The sequence below is a fragment of the Plectropomus leopardus genome, chromosome 19 (assembly GCF_026936395.1).
Source record: "Plectropomus leopardus strain MGB_pleo_1.0 chromosome 19, ASM2693639v1, whole genome shotgun sequence".
In the NCBI taxonomy this organism is placed as follows: Eukaryota; Metazoa; Chordata; class Actinopteri; order Perciformes; family Serranidae; genus Plectropomus; species Plectropomus leopardus.
The window spans coordinates 11,754,910-11,770,598 of NC_142194.1; the positions used below are offsets into that span (position 1 = coordinate 11,754,910).

The window sequence follows — 15,689 nt, forward strand, 5'->3', positions numbered from 1 at the left end:
TAAACTGTTTTTGGGATGTGTCATTTTTGACATTTTTGCCTTACTATAGCCTTGCTTTCTGGTCATTTTTCAACATGCTAAATCATGGCTTTTTGGCCTTTTTTCGCAACATTCTATGCTATGGCGTGTTTTAGCACGCTATTTTATGCTGTTTTGAGGTGTTTTAAACTGTTTTTGGGATTTGTGATTTTGACACTTTTGCCTTACTATAGCCTTGCTTTCTGGTCATTTTTTTCAACATGCTTAATTATGGCGTTTTTAGCCTTTATTGCAACATTCTATGTTATGGCGTGTTTTAGCACGCTATTTTATGTTGTTTTGAGGTGTTTTAAACTGTCTTTTTGGAATTTGTCATTTTTGACATTTTTGCCTTACTATAGCCTTTGCTTTCTGGTCATTTTTTCAACATGCTAAATCATGGAGTTTTTGGCCTTTATTGCAACATTCTATGTTATGGCGTGTTTTAGCACGCTATTTTATGCTGTTTTGAGGTGTTTTAAGCTGTTTTTGGAATTTGTGATTTTTGACATTTTTGCCTTACTATAGCCTTGCCTTTTCGATCATTTTTTCGACATGCTACATCATGGCGTTTTCTGCCTTTTTCGCAACATTCTATGCTATGGCGCGTTTTAGCACGCTATTTTATGCTGTTTTGAGGTGTTTTAAGCTGTTTTTGGGATGTGTTATTTTTGACATTTTTGCCTTACTATAGCCTTGCCTTTTCGATCATTTTTTCGACATGCTACATTATGGCGTTTTCGGCCTTTTTTGCAACATTCTATACTATGGCGTGTTTTAGCACGCTATTTTATGCTGTTTTGAGGTGTTTTAAACTGTTTTTGGAATTTGTCATTTTTGACATTTTTGCCTCACTATAGCCTTGCTTTGTGGTCATTTTTTCAACATGCTAAATCATGGCGTTTTCTGCCTTTTTCGCAACATGCTATGCTATGGCGTGTTTTAGCACGCTATTTTATGCTGTTTTGAGGTGTTTTAAGCTGTTTTGTTGTTTTGAATTTGTCATTTTTGACATTTTTGCCTTTACTATAGCCTTGCTTTGTGGTCATTTTTTCAACATGCTACATCATGGCGTTTTCGGCCTTTTTCGCAACATTCTATGCTATGGCGTGTTTTAGCACGCTATTTTATGCTGTTTTGAGGTGTTTTAAACTGTTTTTGGGATGTGTTATTTTTGACATTTTTGCCTTACTATAGCCTTGCCTTTTCGGTCATTTTTTTCAACATGCTTAATTATGGCGTTTTTGGCCTTTATTGCAACATTCTATGTTATGGCGTGTTTTAGCACGCTATTTTATGCTGTTTTGAGGTGTTTTAAACTGTTTTTGGGATGTGTCATTTTTGACATTTTTGCCTTACTATAGCCTTGCCTTTTCGATCATTTTTTCGACATGCTACATCATGGCGTTTTCGGCCTTTTTCGCAACATTCTATGCTATGGCGTGTTTTAGCACACTATTTTATGCTGTTTTGAGGTGTTTTAAGCTGTTTTTGGGATGTGTTATTTTTGACATTTTTGCCTTACTATAGCCTTGCCTTTTCGATCATTTTTTCGACATGCTACATTATGGCGTTTTCGACCTTTTTCGCAACATGCTATGCTATGGCGTGTTTTAGCACGCTATTTTATGCTGTTTTGAGGTGTTTTAGGATGTTTTTGGGATTTGTCATTTTTGACATTTTTGCCTTACTATAGCCTTGCTTTTTCGATCATTTTTTCTACATGCTACATTATCATGGCGTTTTGACCTTTTTTCGCAACATTCTATGCTATGGCGTGTTTTAGCACGCTATTTTATGCTGTTTTGAGGTGTTTTAAACTGTTTTTGGAATTTGTCATTTTTGACATTTTTGCCTTACTATAGCCTTGCTTTGTGGTCATTTTTTCAACATGGTAAATCATGGTGTTTCCTGCCTTTTTCGCAACATTCTATGCTATGGCGTGTTTTAGCACGCTATTTTATGCTGTTTTGAGGTGTTTTAAGATGTTTTTGGGACGTGTCATTTTTGACATTTCTGCCTTACTATAGCCTTGCTTTCTGGTCATTTTTTCAACATGCTAAATCATGGCCTTTCCTGCCTTTTTCGCAACATTCTATGCTATGGCATGTTTTAGCACGCTATTTTATGCTGTTTTGAGGTGTTTTAAACTGTTTTTGGGATGTGTCATTTTTGACATTTTTGCCTTACTATAGCCTTGCTTTCTGGTCATTTCTTCAACATGGTATATCATGGCGTCATATATAATGCTATTGAAAATTGCACGAAAAATTGAGGTTCCAAATCCAAAATGATTGTTGAAAAAAACTTTAAAGTCACTATAATATGTCAAAGATTGACCATGATCACCGGGGTCACTCATCATATTCATTATTTTATTCTATACATTATTATAGAAATATGCTTTACAGAGGATGGCAACGTCTCACCTCAATGAGTCTTTAAATCTTGTAAGAAAAAATCTTTTCTTTAGTCTACTTTATGAGTAACAGGTGATTTTTTCGTAAGTTTGCTGCCCAGTAGTACAGTGCTATTTTTTTGAGGGAACTTAACACATGAGATCGTAATATCAGAAAAATACAGTTTTACAAACAAGTAAAAAGCCAAAAAGAATATGAAAGCATCTTACCTAATACTTTAACCAATTTGAACTGAAAAAATAAGCACTTCCACAACCTCTTACATGCTAACAAACTTGATGTGTAACAAAAGAAATACGTCATTATCTGTGGCATCAGCGCCATACATCCCAAAAAAGTCCCAAGTTTCCATTTCCTCTTAGATCCGCATAGAAAAAATCATTTGACACTTCCGCAAACACGTCAGTATTTGCTGAAGATAATCTGTAGATGTCTGAAGACGGCCTCTGAGGAAAAAAAGTCTAACTTCAAATCCCCCCTACTACTTCTTTCCTCACTGCTATGTGATCAGAGGTATATGGAAGTCTGTATTGTCAAAGAGGAGAGGCCTTTTGACCGGAGAGGGATCCTTGTCTGCCTTGTGTAGAAGTTTAAACAGTCCTGTTCCAATATTCATTGGAATCCCCATAATGATGCACTCAGACACACCTGAAACAGAAAAACATCACATGCTCACACAAAAGATAACAAAGATAAAAATTTGCTTTAGCCAAGCAGAGTCCTTTTGTCTTAAGTGGGCAGCATAGTATAACGTGTTGAAAAAATAATTTAAAGTCATAATTAACTACGTCAAAAAGTCACGGTATAGGATGTCATCCAAAATAGCATTAAAGAAGTCACAGTATAGTGTGTTGTCATATAAAAAAGCCAAAAAAGTCATACTGTAGTATGTCACCCAAATTTGCATAAAAAAACTCACACGATAGTATGTTGTCCAAAAACTGCATGAAAAAGTCATGCTATAGTATGTCCTCCAAAAAATTCATTAAGTCACACAATACTGTCATCCAAAATCGCAAAAAAGTACATAGTGTAGTATGTTATCCAAAACCTCATGAAAAATTCATACTTCAGTATGTCGTCCGAAATTGCATAAAAAGTCATAGTACAGTATGTTGCCCAAAGTTATCCAAAATTACCAATGTCAGTATATGTATATTCCTATCACATAAAAAATTCATAGTGTAGTAAGTTGTCCAAAATCGCATAACATTTATAGTTTGTCGTCCAAAAGAGTACAAAAAAGTCATACAGTAAGTATGTTGCCCAAAATCATGTCAAACTGATGAGGTATTTCTACTTCTATTGTATCATCCATAATCACAATAAAGTAACAGTATGTCGTCCAAAATCGCATAAGAGTCAGAGCATAGTATGTCTTCTAAAATCCCTTTATAAATTCAGTGTAATGGCAAAAAAGTCATAGTATAACATGTCACCTAAAATGGCAAAAGTAAGTCATCCAAAATAGCATTAAAAAACACAGTATAGCATGTTGTCCCTGAAAATCTTAATGGTAAGTCATCCAAAACAACATAAAAAGTAAGCGTAAAATATGTTTTCCAAAATAGCACGAACAGTCATAGTATGGTATGTCATCCAAAATAGGACAGTATACCATGTGGAAAAAGTTAAAGTACAGTACGTTGAAAAAACGGTTTGTAAAGTCACGTTCAGACCCAATCAAGACAAAGGGTGACGTTCAGTTTTACTACAGAGATGAGGCATTGCTTTACCGCAGACAGAGTCCTTTTGTCCAAAGTAGGCAGCATCAAACAGATGATCAGCTGTTTTCTCAAAGGAAGCCAGCATGAGGACGCTCTCCTTCATTTTGGCTAAACCGAACCTGGTGATTCCCAGTATCTCCCCCTTTACGGAAAGAAGACAGGATGCATGTCGGTGAAATACTGCACAAACGCACTGAGGAAATATCAAGTTTTCGACAGGTCATACCTTGTAGGACATGAGATCTGCAAGAAGCATGACGTGACGCCGGTCGATGCTCATCCCGTGGTTCACCATGGTGTACTGAATCTCGTTGATGATTGTGGATCTTGCTGCCTCAATACCCAAAGTTCTCTCAACCTGGAAAAATTCACAGTGATAACAAAATAATAACAATAAAGTTGGCCTGTTAGAGCTCTGATTTTCCGCCCAAACCTGACCTAGGGTTGTTAACACTTACTTTTGAATTGGTTGACAGAAAAAAATATTTTTGCCAGTGACGCCTCGGTCTTTAGGTTACTTTTCCCTTCACTTGAGAACTCTCTTGCACCAAGTTAAGAACAGAGCTAATAAGGTATTCATGCTGGTTAGCTAGCCTCGGCCGCTAGTTTTAGTAATTTTAGTAATTTTTGCTGGTAGCACTGTGCTTTGCTATGGAAACATGGTGGCCATCTGGTCTCCCCTTGATTTAGCAGATTAATTTTGAGCCCCAAAACCTCACAAGCATTGTTAATTGACCTATGTTAGCACAACTAGCCATGCTAACACTGCTAATGGTGCTAACAGAGGTTTACAAGCTCAAAATTAAGCTGCTTACTTATCGAGGCGGCCTGTGCGTAATCTTTCTAGTGCCGTGCAGAGCAGCCAAGGCGAGCTCATCAGCGCAGCATGAATACCTGATCAGCCTCCTACTTACTGCGGTTAAATATGCCATTACTAAATTTGAGAGAAACTGGCTTTGTCGAATTTGCTTCTTGATACAACTTTCGGTTTCCTTTTCTAAAAGCTTTTTAAGAAGAAAACGATGTATAGGCAGCAGAACAGTGCTTTTCAGTCTGATGTTAAGTACTCTCTCTGATCTGAGAATCTGTTTTACCAAATCATTTATTTTCCATAAAGATCTGAGGAGAGGAAAAAAACACCTCGGCTAACTCCTGCAAACTGGTTCGGTGCACAGAACAATTGGAAATTGCGCTCATAATCACACAGTATGATGGGGCTGGAAATAATGCAGATACATTTAAACATTACTGTAAAAAAACAAAACATCACAGTCAACTGCAGCCACCAAAACAGAAGCAAAAAAGTGTTAACAACAGGACTGCTGCATTAGGACTCATTTTTGCTATGTGGGGTTCCTACAACTTAAGGCACGTGGAGATATTTACTGTAACATAAAACATGACCTTTTGGTGATGTTAATGCAAGCAGCATGGGTGAATTTTTCTCTTTTTTAAAGTACATATTGAGATTTTCTAATGCAATGTTAGAAAAAAGATTGAGAAAATCCTACTTTCCATTTCTTAGCACCTTTGAAAGATTATTTTACGACATTTTAACACCAATTACGGCCTTATTTTTTAAATTAATTAATTCTAAGACTTTTCAGACTTTAAGCATCTGTGGGGACCTCAGTATAGAATGGCCTCATGGATGTCTAAAATACTGGCTACATTAAAAGGCCTAGTCAGTTGGGTTTTTGCCATCTCGTGGTTGTATCTCTGCCTCCATAAAGGATGTATTGAGGTATGAGGGCATGTACAACTTGAAGTCGACATATCTATTTCTGTACGTAACTACATATTTTCTCGAGTTTGCTTGTTTTTTGTATTTTTTTTCCTCAACTTACTAACTGTGTTTAAGCGCAATTTTAATGATGTTTAATATTTAATGTATTTCTATGCCCCTGTTAAGCACTCTGAATTGCCTTGTGTCTGAATGGTGTTATATAAATAAACGTGCCATGATTACTGGTAAGTGCAGTTGTCACAAATTGTCAAACTGTGTTGACCTATATTTACCACATTTACTAGTGTAATTGTCAGAGCAGGTCAGCTTGCAGAGCACAAACTATCACAAGTTTCAGGTTCAGTCTCAGAATTCATGTAAGCAGATGTCGGACAGATGTGGAACCAAAATAAGGACGCATGCAGGGCTCTAATCCGATCTACAGAACCACTGGTTTTAAATTTCTCTTTACCTCATAAGTGTTGTTTGAAGTGGTCCTGTTTCCATTCACTCCGTGCGTTGCCATGACAGCTTTCAGGTTGTCTCCCTCCACCAGTAGTTTGTACATGCGCTTGCTGCTCTGTTCATCTATGTGAATGACAGCTCGAGCGACTTCAGGTATTCCTTGAACCACCACCTGTCAGAGTGAGAAAAGAGAACAGTTAAAAAGAAAGAACTAACATAGGCCTCCACGTTTACGTCAGGGCACATATTTAGGAGCACCGCACAACGATAACGATATTGATAATTTAATAATAATAATTGATAATAATTGATAATATAAATTATCAATTTACACACAACCAGATTATCACCTTTGGAAGTTCCTCTTTTAATGACTGCAGCACGTAGTACATGGAGCTTTTGCTGTTCTCTCGTGGAGACACACACACCACCGCCTCGCCGTGCACGGCGATGTCTCCCGGCTTCACTCGTAGTTTAGACATACAGATGGAGTAACGCACTGTTTCTGCATTTACCTGAAAGGAAAAATATTATTAAAAAAACATTATTGTCCTTAGCACACAACAAAAAAGCACCGATCTGTAAATCTGCACTTTAAAACCAAAAGCCACTAACACGGCACTATAATGTAGCTGCTGCTGTCGGAGCAACAGAGTGCAGCCTTCACCTTATATCATGTAGAGGGGGAAAGACTTCAGTGCTTCATCTGTGTCATTGATGTTTGTTTTGTCTACAAAATCAATGATGGTGTTCAAGGACGCTATTCTCCATCTGCACTGTCTCAGTCTCCAATATGTTGCTCAGTTATCCGTCGATTTCCCTCGCTCTCAGTTTCAACCCCCCTCCCTGTCTTTGTCTTTCCCTCTTGAATCAGTCCAATAAAATCCCTCCCACTTGAGCATGAGTGTTGCCAGTTTCATAAAAAAAAAAAAAACACCAAAAAAACACCAGTAAATTAGCAAGAACCCGACCTGATTCAAGCCTGGGGGCATACTGAGAGATTTCGGTTTGTCTCGTTCTGCAGGTCAGATAAGGCCCAATCTGGTTTGGGCAGAGAATCAGAGCTCTGAACACCATGTTATCATGACTGATAGAAATGTTGGCCAAAACTACACAAAATAAGATTTAGGATGTAACATACTGGGGTGAATCTTTACTAAGTGCACATTTGTGAAAGCAGGGGCCCACATGAACTATTCATACTGTGTCAGTAAATATAAGAAAACGCGGTACCTCTAGTCGCAGCAGCCTTATTCTCTCCAGGGACAGTTTCACGAGGATGAAGCAGTCGTCTGGTAGAAAAACCTCTTCTATGTACTCAGAAATCTGTAGAGGACAGTAAATGCTCACTGTTTCAACGTGTTTATATCTCACATATTGACAGTTTTGGAACACCTACTAGTCAGTTCAATGTCACTCCTTTACTGATAAAAGAACGAGAAAAATACACATAAAAATGCTGCAGGTTGGATTACCTCTCCTAGAAGAGTTTTCTCGATCCTTCCCTTCACCAGCCTGGCAAAGTCAGCGTCGTCTTCCACGTCCAAATGAGCAGTGATTATAGGAGTGCTGAGTGGAGGATGGATAATTCAAAACTAATTAGGGATGTATTCATTTATTTGGCACAAAGAGACAATTTCTGTGGCCCAGCAGAGCTCATTCTGTTAAATGGACTAATTTGTCTAAACCATGGTCTCAGGCAAGTGATCAACATGCTTCATTAGGAGTGGCTTAAGCCAAAAACACAAGCAGCAAATGTCAAGCATGAGAAGTGCTTCTATTCTCCTTTTCCTCCTCTGCTCAGATGACAGAGTTGACTTAAAAAAAGGTCTCTGTAATTAATAGGGTTTGCAGATACCGTTATATGCACTTTTCCCCACCAGATTTCAGGGACCATCGGGTCTTTCTTGCAGTCTGTTGCACCAGTTAGTACTCTCTCAAAGTAGGCTACAAAGTCCACAATAAACCATTTACTGAAACTTGTTAGTTTGATCCTAAAGTTTTGTTGATTTTTTTAAAATGTGGCCAATCATTGAAAAGCAATATTGTTGATCTTAAGAATGGGCAATTTAGGCCATATCAAAATAAAATTTAGAATATCTCGATATTTTAAATCTCCTTGACTTGTAAAACGCCGAACTACTAAATAAACTAAAGTAACAGAGTTAAATAATGTATCTACTCTTATATGATGCAGTAAAATAAAACACTGTTGAAATAGAGCTCAATAAACTGCAGGTACAAATGACTGTTATAATAAAGTTAAATAAAGTGTTATAATGAAATAAACCAAAGCGAAACCACTGGTACTAATGAGCTTCACTTAAGATTTAATTGTACTTTTTGCAAACCTTGAAACTCTTTCAGCTGTTGCAACCCTTAAAATGTTGCCAGCACTTAAATGCCAATCTAAGTTAAAAATAAAGTTCATAATTAGCTCCATTTGAACTGGCGCATAGCTGCTGTAAGCCAGGGCTGTAGTGGAGTTAAAATATTATTATGCCTGCTGTTATTGTAATGGCACACTGGGAGATGTAAAATTGGGAAAAATAAGAAAGCCACTTAAACTTCAATCACATGTAAATCAAGACATTCATTTTTGTGTAACATTTCCAAACCAAACTATAATTCATCCTATTTTAACAGGCTTGGATGATGAGCTCCTTAAGATAATCGTAACAATAGCCACAACCAGGGCAAGTATGACCAATTTCGACTAATTAAAGTGCATAATTAAAGTGGCATCTTATCAGTGTTGGTGATCATACAGGCTGATGCCAATATTTCATATTAAAGCCTTTAACTGCCGATGACATGCCAATATCACCGTGCATCTCTAATAACATATCATACCTGATGTTCTTGGATGCATTGATGATTTCTTTTATACGAGGCACTCCCAGAGTGATGTTCATGGATGCTACGCCAGCAAAGTGGAAGGTTTTCAGGGTCATCTGAGTTCCAGGCTCTCCGATACTCTGCGCACACAAGGCCCCGACTGCTGAGCCTGGCTCCATCTGAGCTCTACGGGAGTAAACACATGATAAGAGAATCTAAGCTGACTCAACCTTTATTAAACTGACAATTAGAGGAAATTTGGCAGCTATTATACAAAGATTACAATTATCTCAGCAGCCCTCAGTGAGCAGATAAAACTACTACAACTACACAACTTCAACAGAATATGCAATAAGCTTAACCAGAGAATACAGCTGATTAAAAAAGCATACTTGTTGGCTTTACTGTAATTTAAAATAAGAATTTAAATACATATATATATATACACATACACATATAATTTATTTATTTATTTGCAGAGAACGGGTAATCAGCAACAACAATCAGCCTTGTACCTCATATACTTGTCTCTGCAAGTTTCAAGGAACTTCTCCAGCTGGGTGGGGGTTATGCGGTCTAGCTGATAGAGAACCTTTGGCTACAACATAAAAGTAGGGAGAAAAGCAGTAAGTTAGGCAGCAAGTTAGTTTCAGATAAAGCTGAGCTTAAAGCCCCACTCCAGTGTATTTTGGCATTTTTATGTTTCTTATTTATTTACTTCATTTTGTGCTTAGAGTCAAGAAAAATAAGGTTCTTGCTAAAACAAGACATAACTGTAGTGGAAGCTGCATGTCATACATCATCCTCCAAGCTTGTGCAGGTGCAGTGTGCTTCTTTGCAAATGAGAAGCAAACCGACAAACAACGTACTGCACTAGTCAATTATTCCACGTGAGTGTCGTGCCTACCTCGCTTGTACCGTTGTCATTGATGCCATACTTGTCTCTGGTCTTCTTGATCCTTTCTGCAATGCTCTTGATACATTTCTGTATCTCCTACAGTTAAGGGATGAGAATTCAGCTTCAATTCAGTGTCAGAGGACAAGTCAAAAGGTTTATTATTATCCTTCAGTACAAACAAAATAGTGTTACCAAACTCTGTCTGATGAATGACACACTGTCGTGCAGTTGTTAGATATTACATCAAAGGTGTGAAGAATGCAAACTCCCAGTAAATCACATTAAACAGAATCTTTAAAAACCGTCAGCTTCAGAACAAGTAGTCAGAGATACAAAGATGCATTTAAAAGAGCAGCAAAGAGGTTATTAAATGAATCGTCAAACTGCTCCAGCTCTCGTTGACACACCATTCTCGATTCAGTCAAAACACAGTTCAACGTGCTCTGTCACAATACCTTCAGGTACTTCTCTGAGCCTGTGTCAGTTAACTCCTTTACAAAGGGGGGAAAAAGGTGTACATGTATTACTGCCAGCACATTAATTAACTGCATATAACTGGCTTTGATTTGGTACAATTAACGTGTTTTTCTTTAACTGTCTACTTTAATAGCTACATCCAACACAACCACTGAATGAAGCCTAAGGACTTTTTTCCCCCTAGTTGTCAGTGGTGATCCAGAATGAAAACCAGCAGAATTCAGCTGAATGTTTTTTTCCTTGTAATGTGACAGAAAATGTATTCAAGATTTTAATTTTTCTTGTAAATCTCTGGAAAATCTGCTGAGGTGTAGGAACTCTGGCGGCGCAGATTCAACGGAGGCCTGCTAATTACCGGTCAAAGCCATTGCTTTGTTACTCATTATAGCGTACTGCTGCTGTCAGAGGATACCCTTTAAATGATATTTTCTTGTGTATGCACCACCACAGGAGGTGTAATGATTTTCTCTGCACCATTGACTTGACTATTACTGCAATATTAATCCAGACAGGGAATAGAATAAATCGTATTGACTAAAAAATACACTTACAAACTCAAATAGCACACAAGTTGGCAGATGCTGTGTAAACAAAAGGCCAAACAACAACAAAATTTGACATTTCATGCAAGAATTGTTGCCATGTAAATGGCCCCTAAAATACAATCCTGGAGTTTTCAAACTAAAACAGGATCAGCAGTGCTTTCAAAGGTCTGCATTTTGAGGGGCCCAAAACACCAGAGAAGTGTGGATGCCAGGTGTTATTCATTATAAAATAGTGTGAATGTAGTAGAAGTGGGACCTCTTAAAAACCTTCATTGAGATTTGGTGTAAAATAAGGCTTTGAGTGAAAGAACCTCTTAACTTTTCGAAATACAATAGGAAATTTATGAGCGTTTAAGCGTTTTCTCGTGAAGTACTGACTAACAAAAACAACCATGTCTGAAAATGTTAAACCTTGACAGAAGATTTGAGCTCTTAATTGCTTTTTGCATTTTTTAACATACTCTCAACGGGCACAACATCTCTAAAACCACCTCCATTTCCTCAATAAAAGTAAAAGAAAAAATGTTATAAAAATATAAAAAAGAATTCTTTGACAGCATCAAACTGTGATGATGTTACCTCCAGGAAGCCGTCTTTGCAGCACAAGAAGTCAGCTCTCTTCATGATGGCATCGGCGGTGAGGACCAGCTCGTTTTGACTGAGCGCAGGCTCATCTGGAGATGCATAGATGGCCTGGGAGAGAACAATGAAGAAACACTCGTTCACTGTCAAAGGTTTCTCATGCTCACTCAAGGGTTAACAGCTCCTGATAGCTAATGCTCACTGGGTGTACTTCAGCGTCAACACAAGAAGAAAATAACCTATCGACTGAAACTGAAACATGTACCTCGTTATATTTAATACAACATCAATTTACTGGCTATTGCTTTCTGAATATATATTTCACTTCATGTGCTTGGACCATTTACTGTAATTCAGCCTCTTGATAGATGGATGGTAAGTGTCTTTCTGTTAGCTGATGAGGCAGACAGATGGAAGACAGGCAAAAGAAGACAATAATAAAAACAGATGCTCTTTATGATTTGTCCTTTACTATTCAGTTGCCATCTTGTATGTAACAACACTTTGAAGAGCCATTGTCTTTGAAATGCACCATAGAGATTAAAAATGGCTTAACAATACCAAATAAATACACAGCAGATGGTTATCCTGCAGAGCTTACCATCTCTGGGATCAATCTTGTTTTGCAATCATGCTTCTGCTATCAGTTACCACACACAGGGGTAAACTCAAGTGGCATTTTACACTGATGGCAGACTGCTAATCACACTGTAATAACAAGAAAATACAGAAACACCTGGGGACCGCAGTGCCAACTGTGGAGTGAAGTTATTAAAGGCTCAACTCGTATGATTATGAACATTTGTGTTCAACTCAGAAACTCAAGCAACACCTGAAGTATACAGAACAACTTGAACCAAGGTTACTGTGCTAAATAAATGATCATAACTGAAAGGCTGTTCATTTACTGCCATGTTCACAAACATGACTGATGCTAAAAAATCCCCAGAATATATTCATAACTCAGTATGTTCTTATCTTTTATATTTAATGACTTCACACTTAATTTGGGTGTTAAAAGAGGTTAAAATCCTCAAATCACTCCGGAGGCAACAACAAAGCTAATGATGCCGGTGATGCCCAACAGAATGTGTGAACAGCAGGTGGATCTCTTGTTGAACAGAAAATCAATTCTAAACTACTGATCAAATAACTTTCCCACAGTGAAAATTGATTTCAGACCTCCTGCAATTTTATTTAATTGCCTGAAATCTGAAATGCTTAAAGGTTTAGCAGTAAAGCAATGAATTTCCTGTAATTTAAGCCACAGTGTGCTAATAAGCTGCCTCTCATGCTGGCAGTCGATCTCTTGCAGTGGGATAATATTCACACTGCTGTTCTCTTTTTAGTATGGTAGTATGGGTACTGGAACGCAATGTAAACATTAGTTTATAGTTCATATTTACTGTCCATGAAAGCTGAAGAAAAGATAAAGGAGACTAAATAAAACAAAAATGAAAAACGATTATGAAAGGGGAATGTGACTGCATTTACAAGAGGGGTTTTGTGAAGGTTATGTGAGAAAAATGAGCTTTATTTATGGTTTGTGTGTGTTGGTGTATGCATGGGTGTGTGCAGGGAGGCAGGGACTGTATGGATGTGTCTGAGGGTGAGAAAGAAAAGAAAACAAAACAAAACAAAAAAACAGCAGGCAAAAAGAAGAAGGCAAGTCAAGCAGGTCCACAAACTGTCCACTCACCCGGATGTTGTCCAGGACTCTCTTAAACTCCAGTGGTTCATCTTTTCCCTCCATGGCAGCTGGGTCCAGACCATCGCCGCCATAAATAAACTGGATGATGTCGCCGGTGGAGCTGCGTACTGTTAAATCATACTGTGAGCACAAATCCTCCAGGGACTTCACTAGACGCCTCTGTCCAAACACAGGCAGGGACAAACAAAAAGTTAAAGTGACATTTGCAACAGAGTTTATGGAGTTTATGAGTCTTAGATTTGTATGACTCTAATTTTCTTATGTGGAGACACACATCAAGTAACTGATGAATAAAAAAAAGTAATTTATCTTGCAAATGCCGAACAGGTCCAGCTTGCATATGTGAGCATTTGCTGCCTTACTGTGTTTTTAGTGTCTGACTTTAAATGTCTTTCAGTTTAAGACTGTTGATTGCAGAGCTGGAAATCAACTTTTTTTGTCCACCTGCCACCGTGGCTGGTATCACCTTTTTTTGGCTGAGTGAGTGAAACAATTTTAGCGGCCGCTTGCGTATTTTAACAGCATTCAGGATTTTTTTTAAAAGACAAAAACATTAGTAACATTTGTAAGATGAAAAATTATGAGAGATAGTAAATTATGTAAATTAGTAAATCGCAATTACAATTCAGTATGCAAGTTCCTTATCTGTGGTATTATTGTGGACTGTATGTAAAGATGGACGATTTGACAGCTCCCCCCAAAGTCAAGTTTTAACATCTTGATCTCCCCCTGGTGTCTGGCTGCAGTACAGGCCATAAAGCTCACCCACTCTGTATCAGTGAATGGGACGTGGCCAATTTAAAAACTCAATGTGCACAACAAATACATTTTTCTGTCTGTTAAGTTTGGTTTTAAAGAGTTATTTAATTCTATGAAATTGGGATTTTCCGCCATGACTGACAGCTGTGTGTGTAACTGTTCCTGTTTCAGCTTCCAAAACGAGGTCGAGTTACTGATATTCACTTCAGGGCTAATGCTGCATTCACACCAAATTAAGTGTTACAGTGAGAACACTCCTACAAACTACTATTCATCTGAATGTGGATAGTGCATTAAGTGTGTGGCAGCGGGGCCGCTGGAGGGGTGAGATAAAAAACCCAGTGACCTGAGGTGAAAAGTTGAAACAGATTCAACTTCTGGAGAAACGCAACCTGATATCACACTGCGGTGGCCAATCACACAACTTCTACCGTAAATTTATAGCAAGAAACAAAATATGTATTGACAGCTCACGTATACTATACCACTACAGAACAATCCCACACTGACAAACAACCCTGCAGCAAATCACCACAATGCCTGCTTTGGAGTGAATGCAGCCAAACTCTTTTCAGTTAACTTGACTTTGTTTGACGAGTGCGGCATTTTTTACTCATGGATAAAATTACACCTACATTGTAGGTTTACTACCACTTGACAACCTGACTGCTCATTTTCTCTCTGCTCTGATTGCCAACAACTCTGCTCTGAGATCATCCCCCTTCTCTGACTCTCTTGTGCTTGCTCGCATACACATTTGCAAAGCATACACTATGCTATTTTTATAACAATGCAATTATTATCATATGGATTGCACTTAAACCAAGCCTTAGCCATTTTTACACTGAAGTACAAAGCTTGCATGCGGCACTTTACAAGCCGTTTTCTTCATCTACTCTCATTTGCATACGTCCTATAGAATATAGCACATGAAGCCCGTGGAGCCAGGTGTTTTTCAACCTACTAGTTAGTTAGATATGGTGAAAAAAATATATGATGCAGCTTTCACTATTTGAAAAGTGTGTTTAATTACATCACTGTATAAATTAAACCTTGTTTAATTTTTCAGCCCTAGTGAGAATCAACCAAACCACTAAAGTTACAGGCGCTAAACTATATATAGAATATTTTATAGGAAACTCCTGATAAAGCTCTGTGAAGTCAAGGCTGCAAATTTAGGTGATAATTCCCTGTAGGTTCATCACTTTGTGCAATATTTTTTACACTTTATTACATTGTTATTTTGAAAAAATCAATTATAGCTGCTTGAGGTGGTGCTCCTAAATATAGATAAAGGCTTCTAGGACTTCTAAAGATGATACCTAAGGCTCTAATAACTTGTGATGGTCACTTACCACTATTTTTCATTACTTTGATTATATTATAGATGAAATAATTTATAGAAAAAAAAACATCATAACTGAAAAGGAAAATAAGCAAAAGCACCAGAGTCCCCTGCCCTTCCTCTCTCGATTCATGTCTCTCTGGAACACCTTTTGATTTTAAATTAAAAAAAATTTTTT

General features: G+C 37.7%; 1 protein-coding gene across 2 annotated transcripts in view; it reads right to left on the reverse strand.

Moving 5' to 3' along the window:
• Positions 1–2,372: 2,372 nt before the first annotated feature.
• Positions 2,373–15,689, reverse strand: part of polr3a (polymerase (RNA) III (DNA directed) polypeptide A) — a 32,020-nt gene continuing 18,703 nt past the window's right edge. Inside the window, exons 20-32 of one of the 2 annotated variants that reach the window (XM_088070160.1) lie at positions 13,396–13,566; positions 11,694–11,807; positions 10,548–10,583; positions 10,102–10,188; positions 9,710–9,792; positions 9,210–9,380; positions 7,832–7,925; positions 7,590–7,682; positions 6,707–6,871; positions 6,364–6,528; positions 4,392–4,523; positions 4,175–4,307; positions 2,373–3,086 (exon numbers count right to left, since the gene is read on the reverse strand). In XM_088070160.1, coding sequence (XP_087926286.1) covers positions 2,938–3,086; positions 4,175–4,307; positions 4,392–4,523; positions 6,364–6,528; positions 6,707–6,871; positions 7,590–7,682; positions 7,832–7,925; positions 9,210–9,380; positions 9,710–9,792; positions 10,102–10,188; positions 10,548–10,583; positions 11,694–11,807; positions 13,396–13,566 — 1,593 coding nt within the window. In that variant the 3' untranslated portion in view covers positions 2,373–2,937. The remainder of the gene's footprint in view (positions 3,087–4,174; positions 4,308–4,391; positions 4,524–6,363; positions 6,529–6,706; positions 6,872–7,589; positions 7,683–7,831; positions 7,926–9,209; positions 9,381–9,709; positions 9,793–10,101; positions 10,189–10,547; positions 10,584–11,693; positions 11,808–13,395; positions 13,567–15,689) is intronic. The other variant, XM_042508326.2, reaches the window with a different exon arrangement.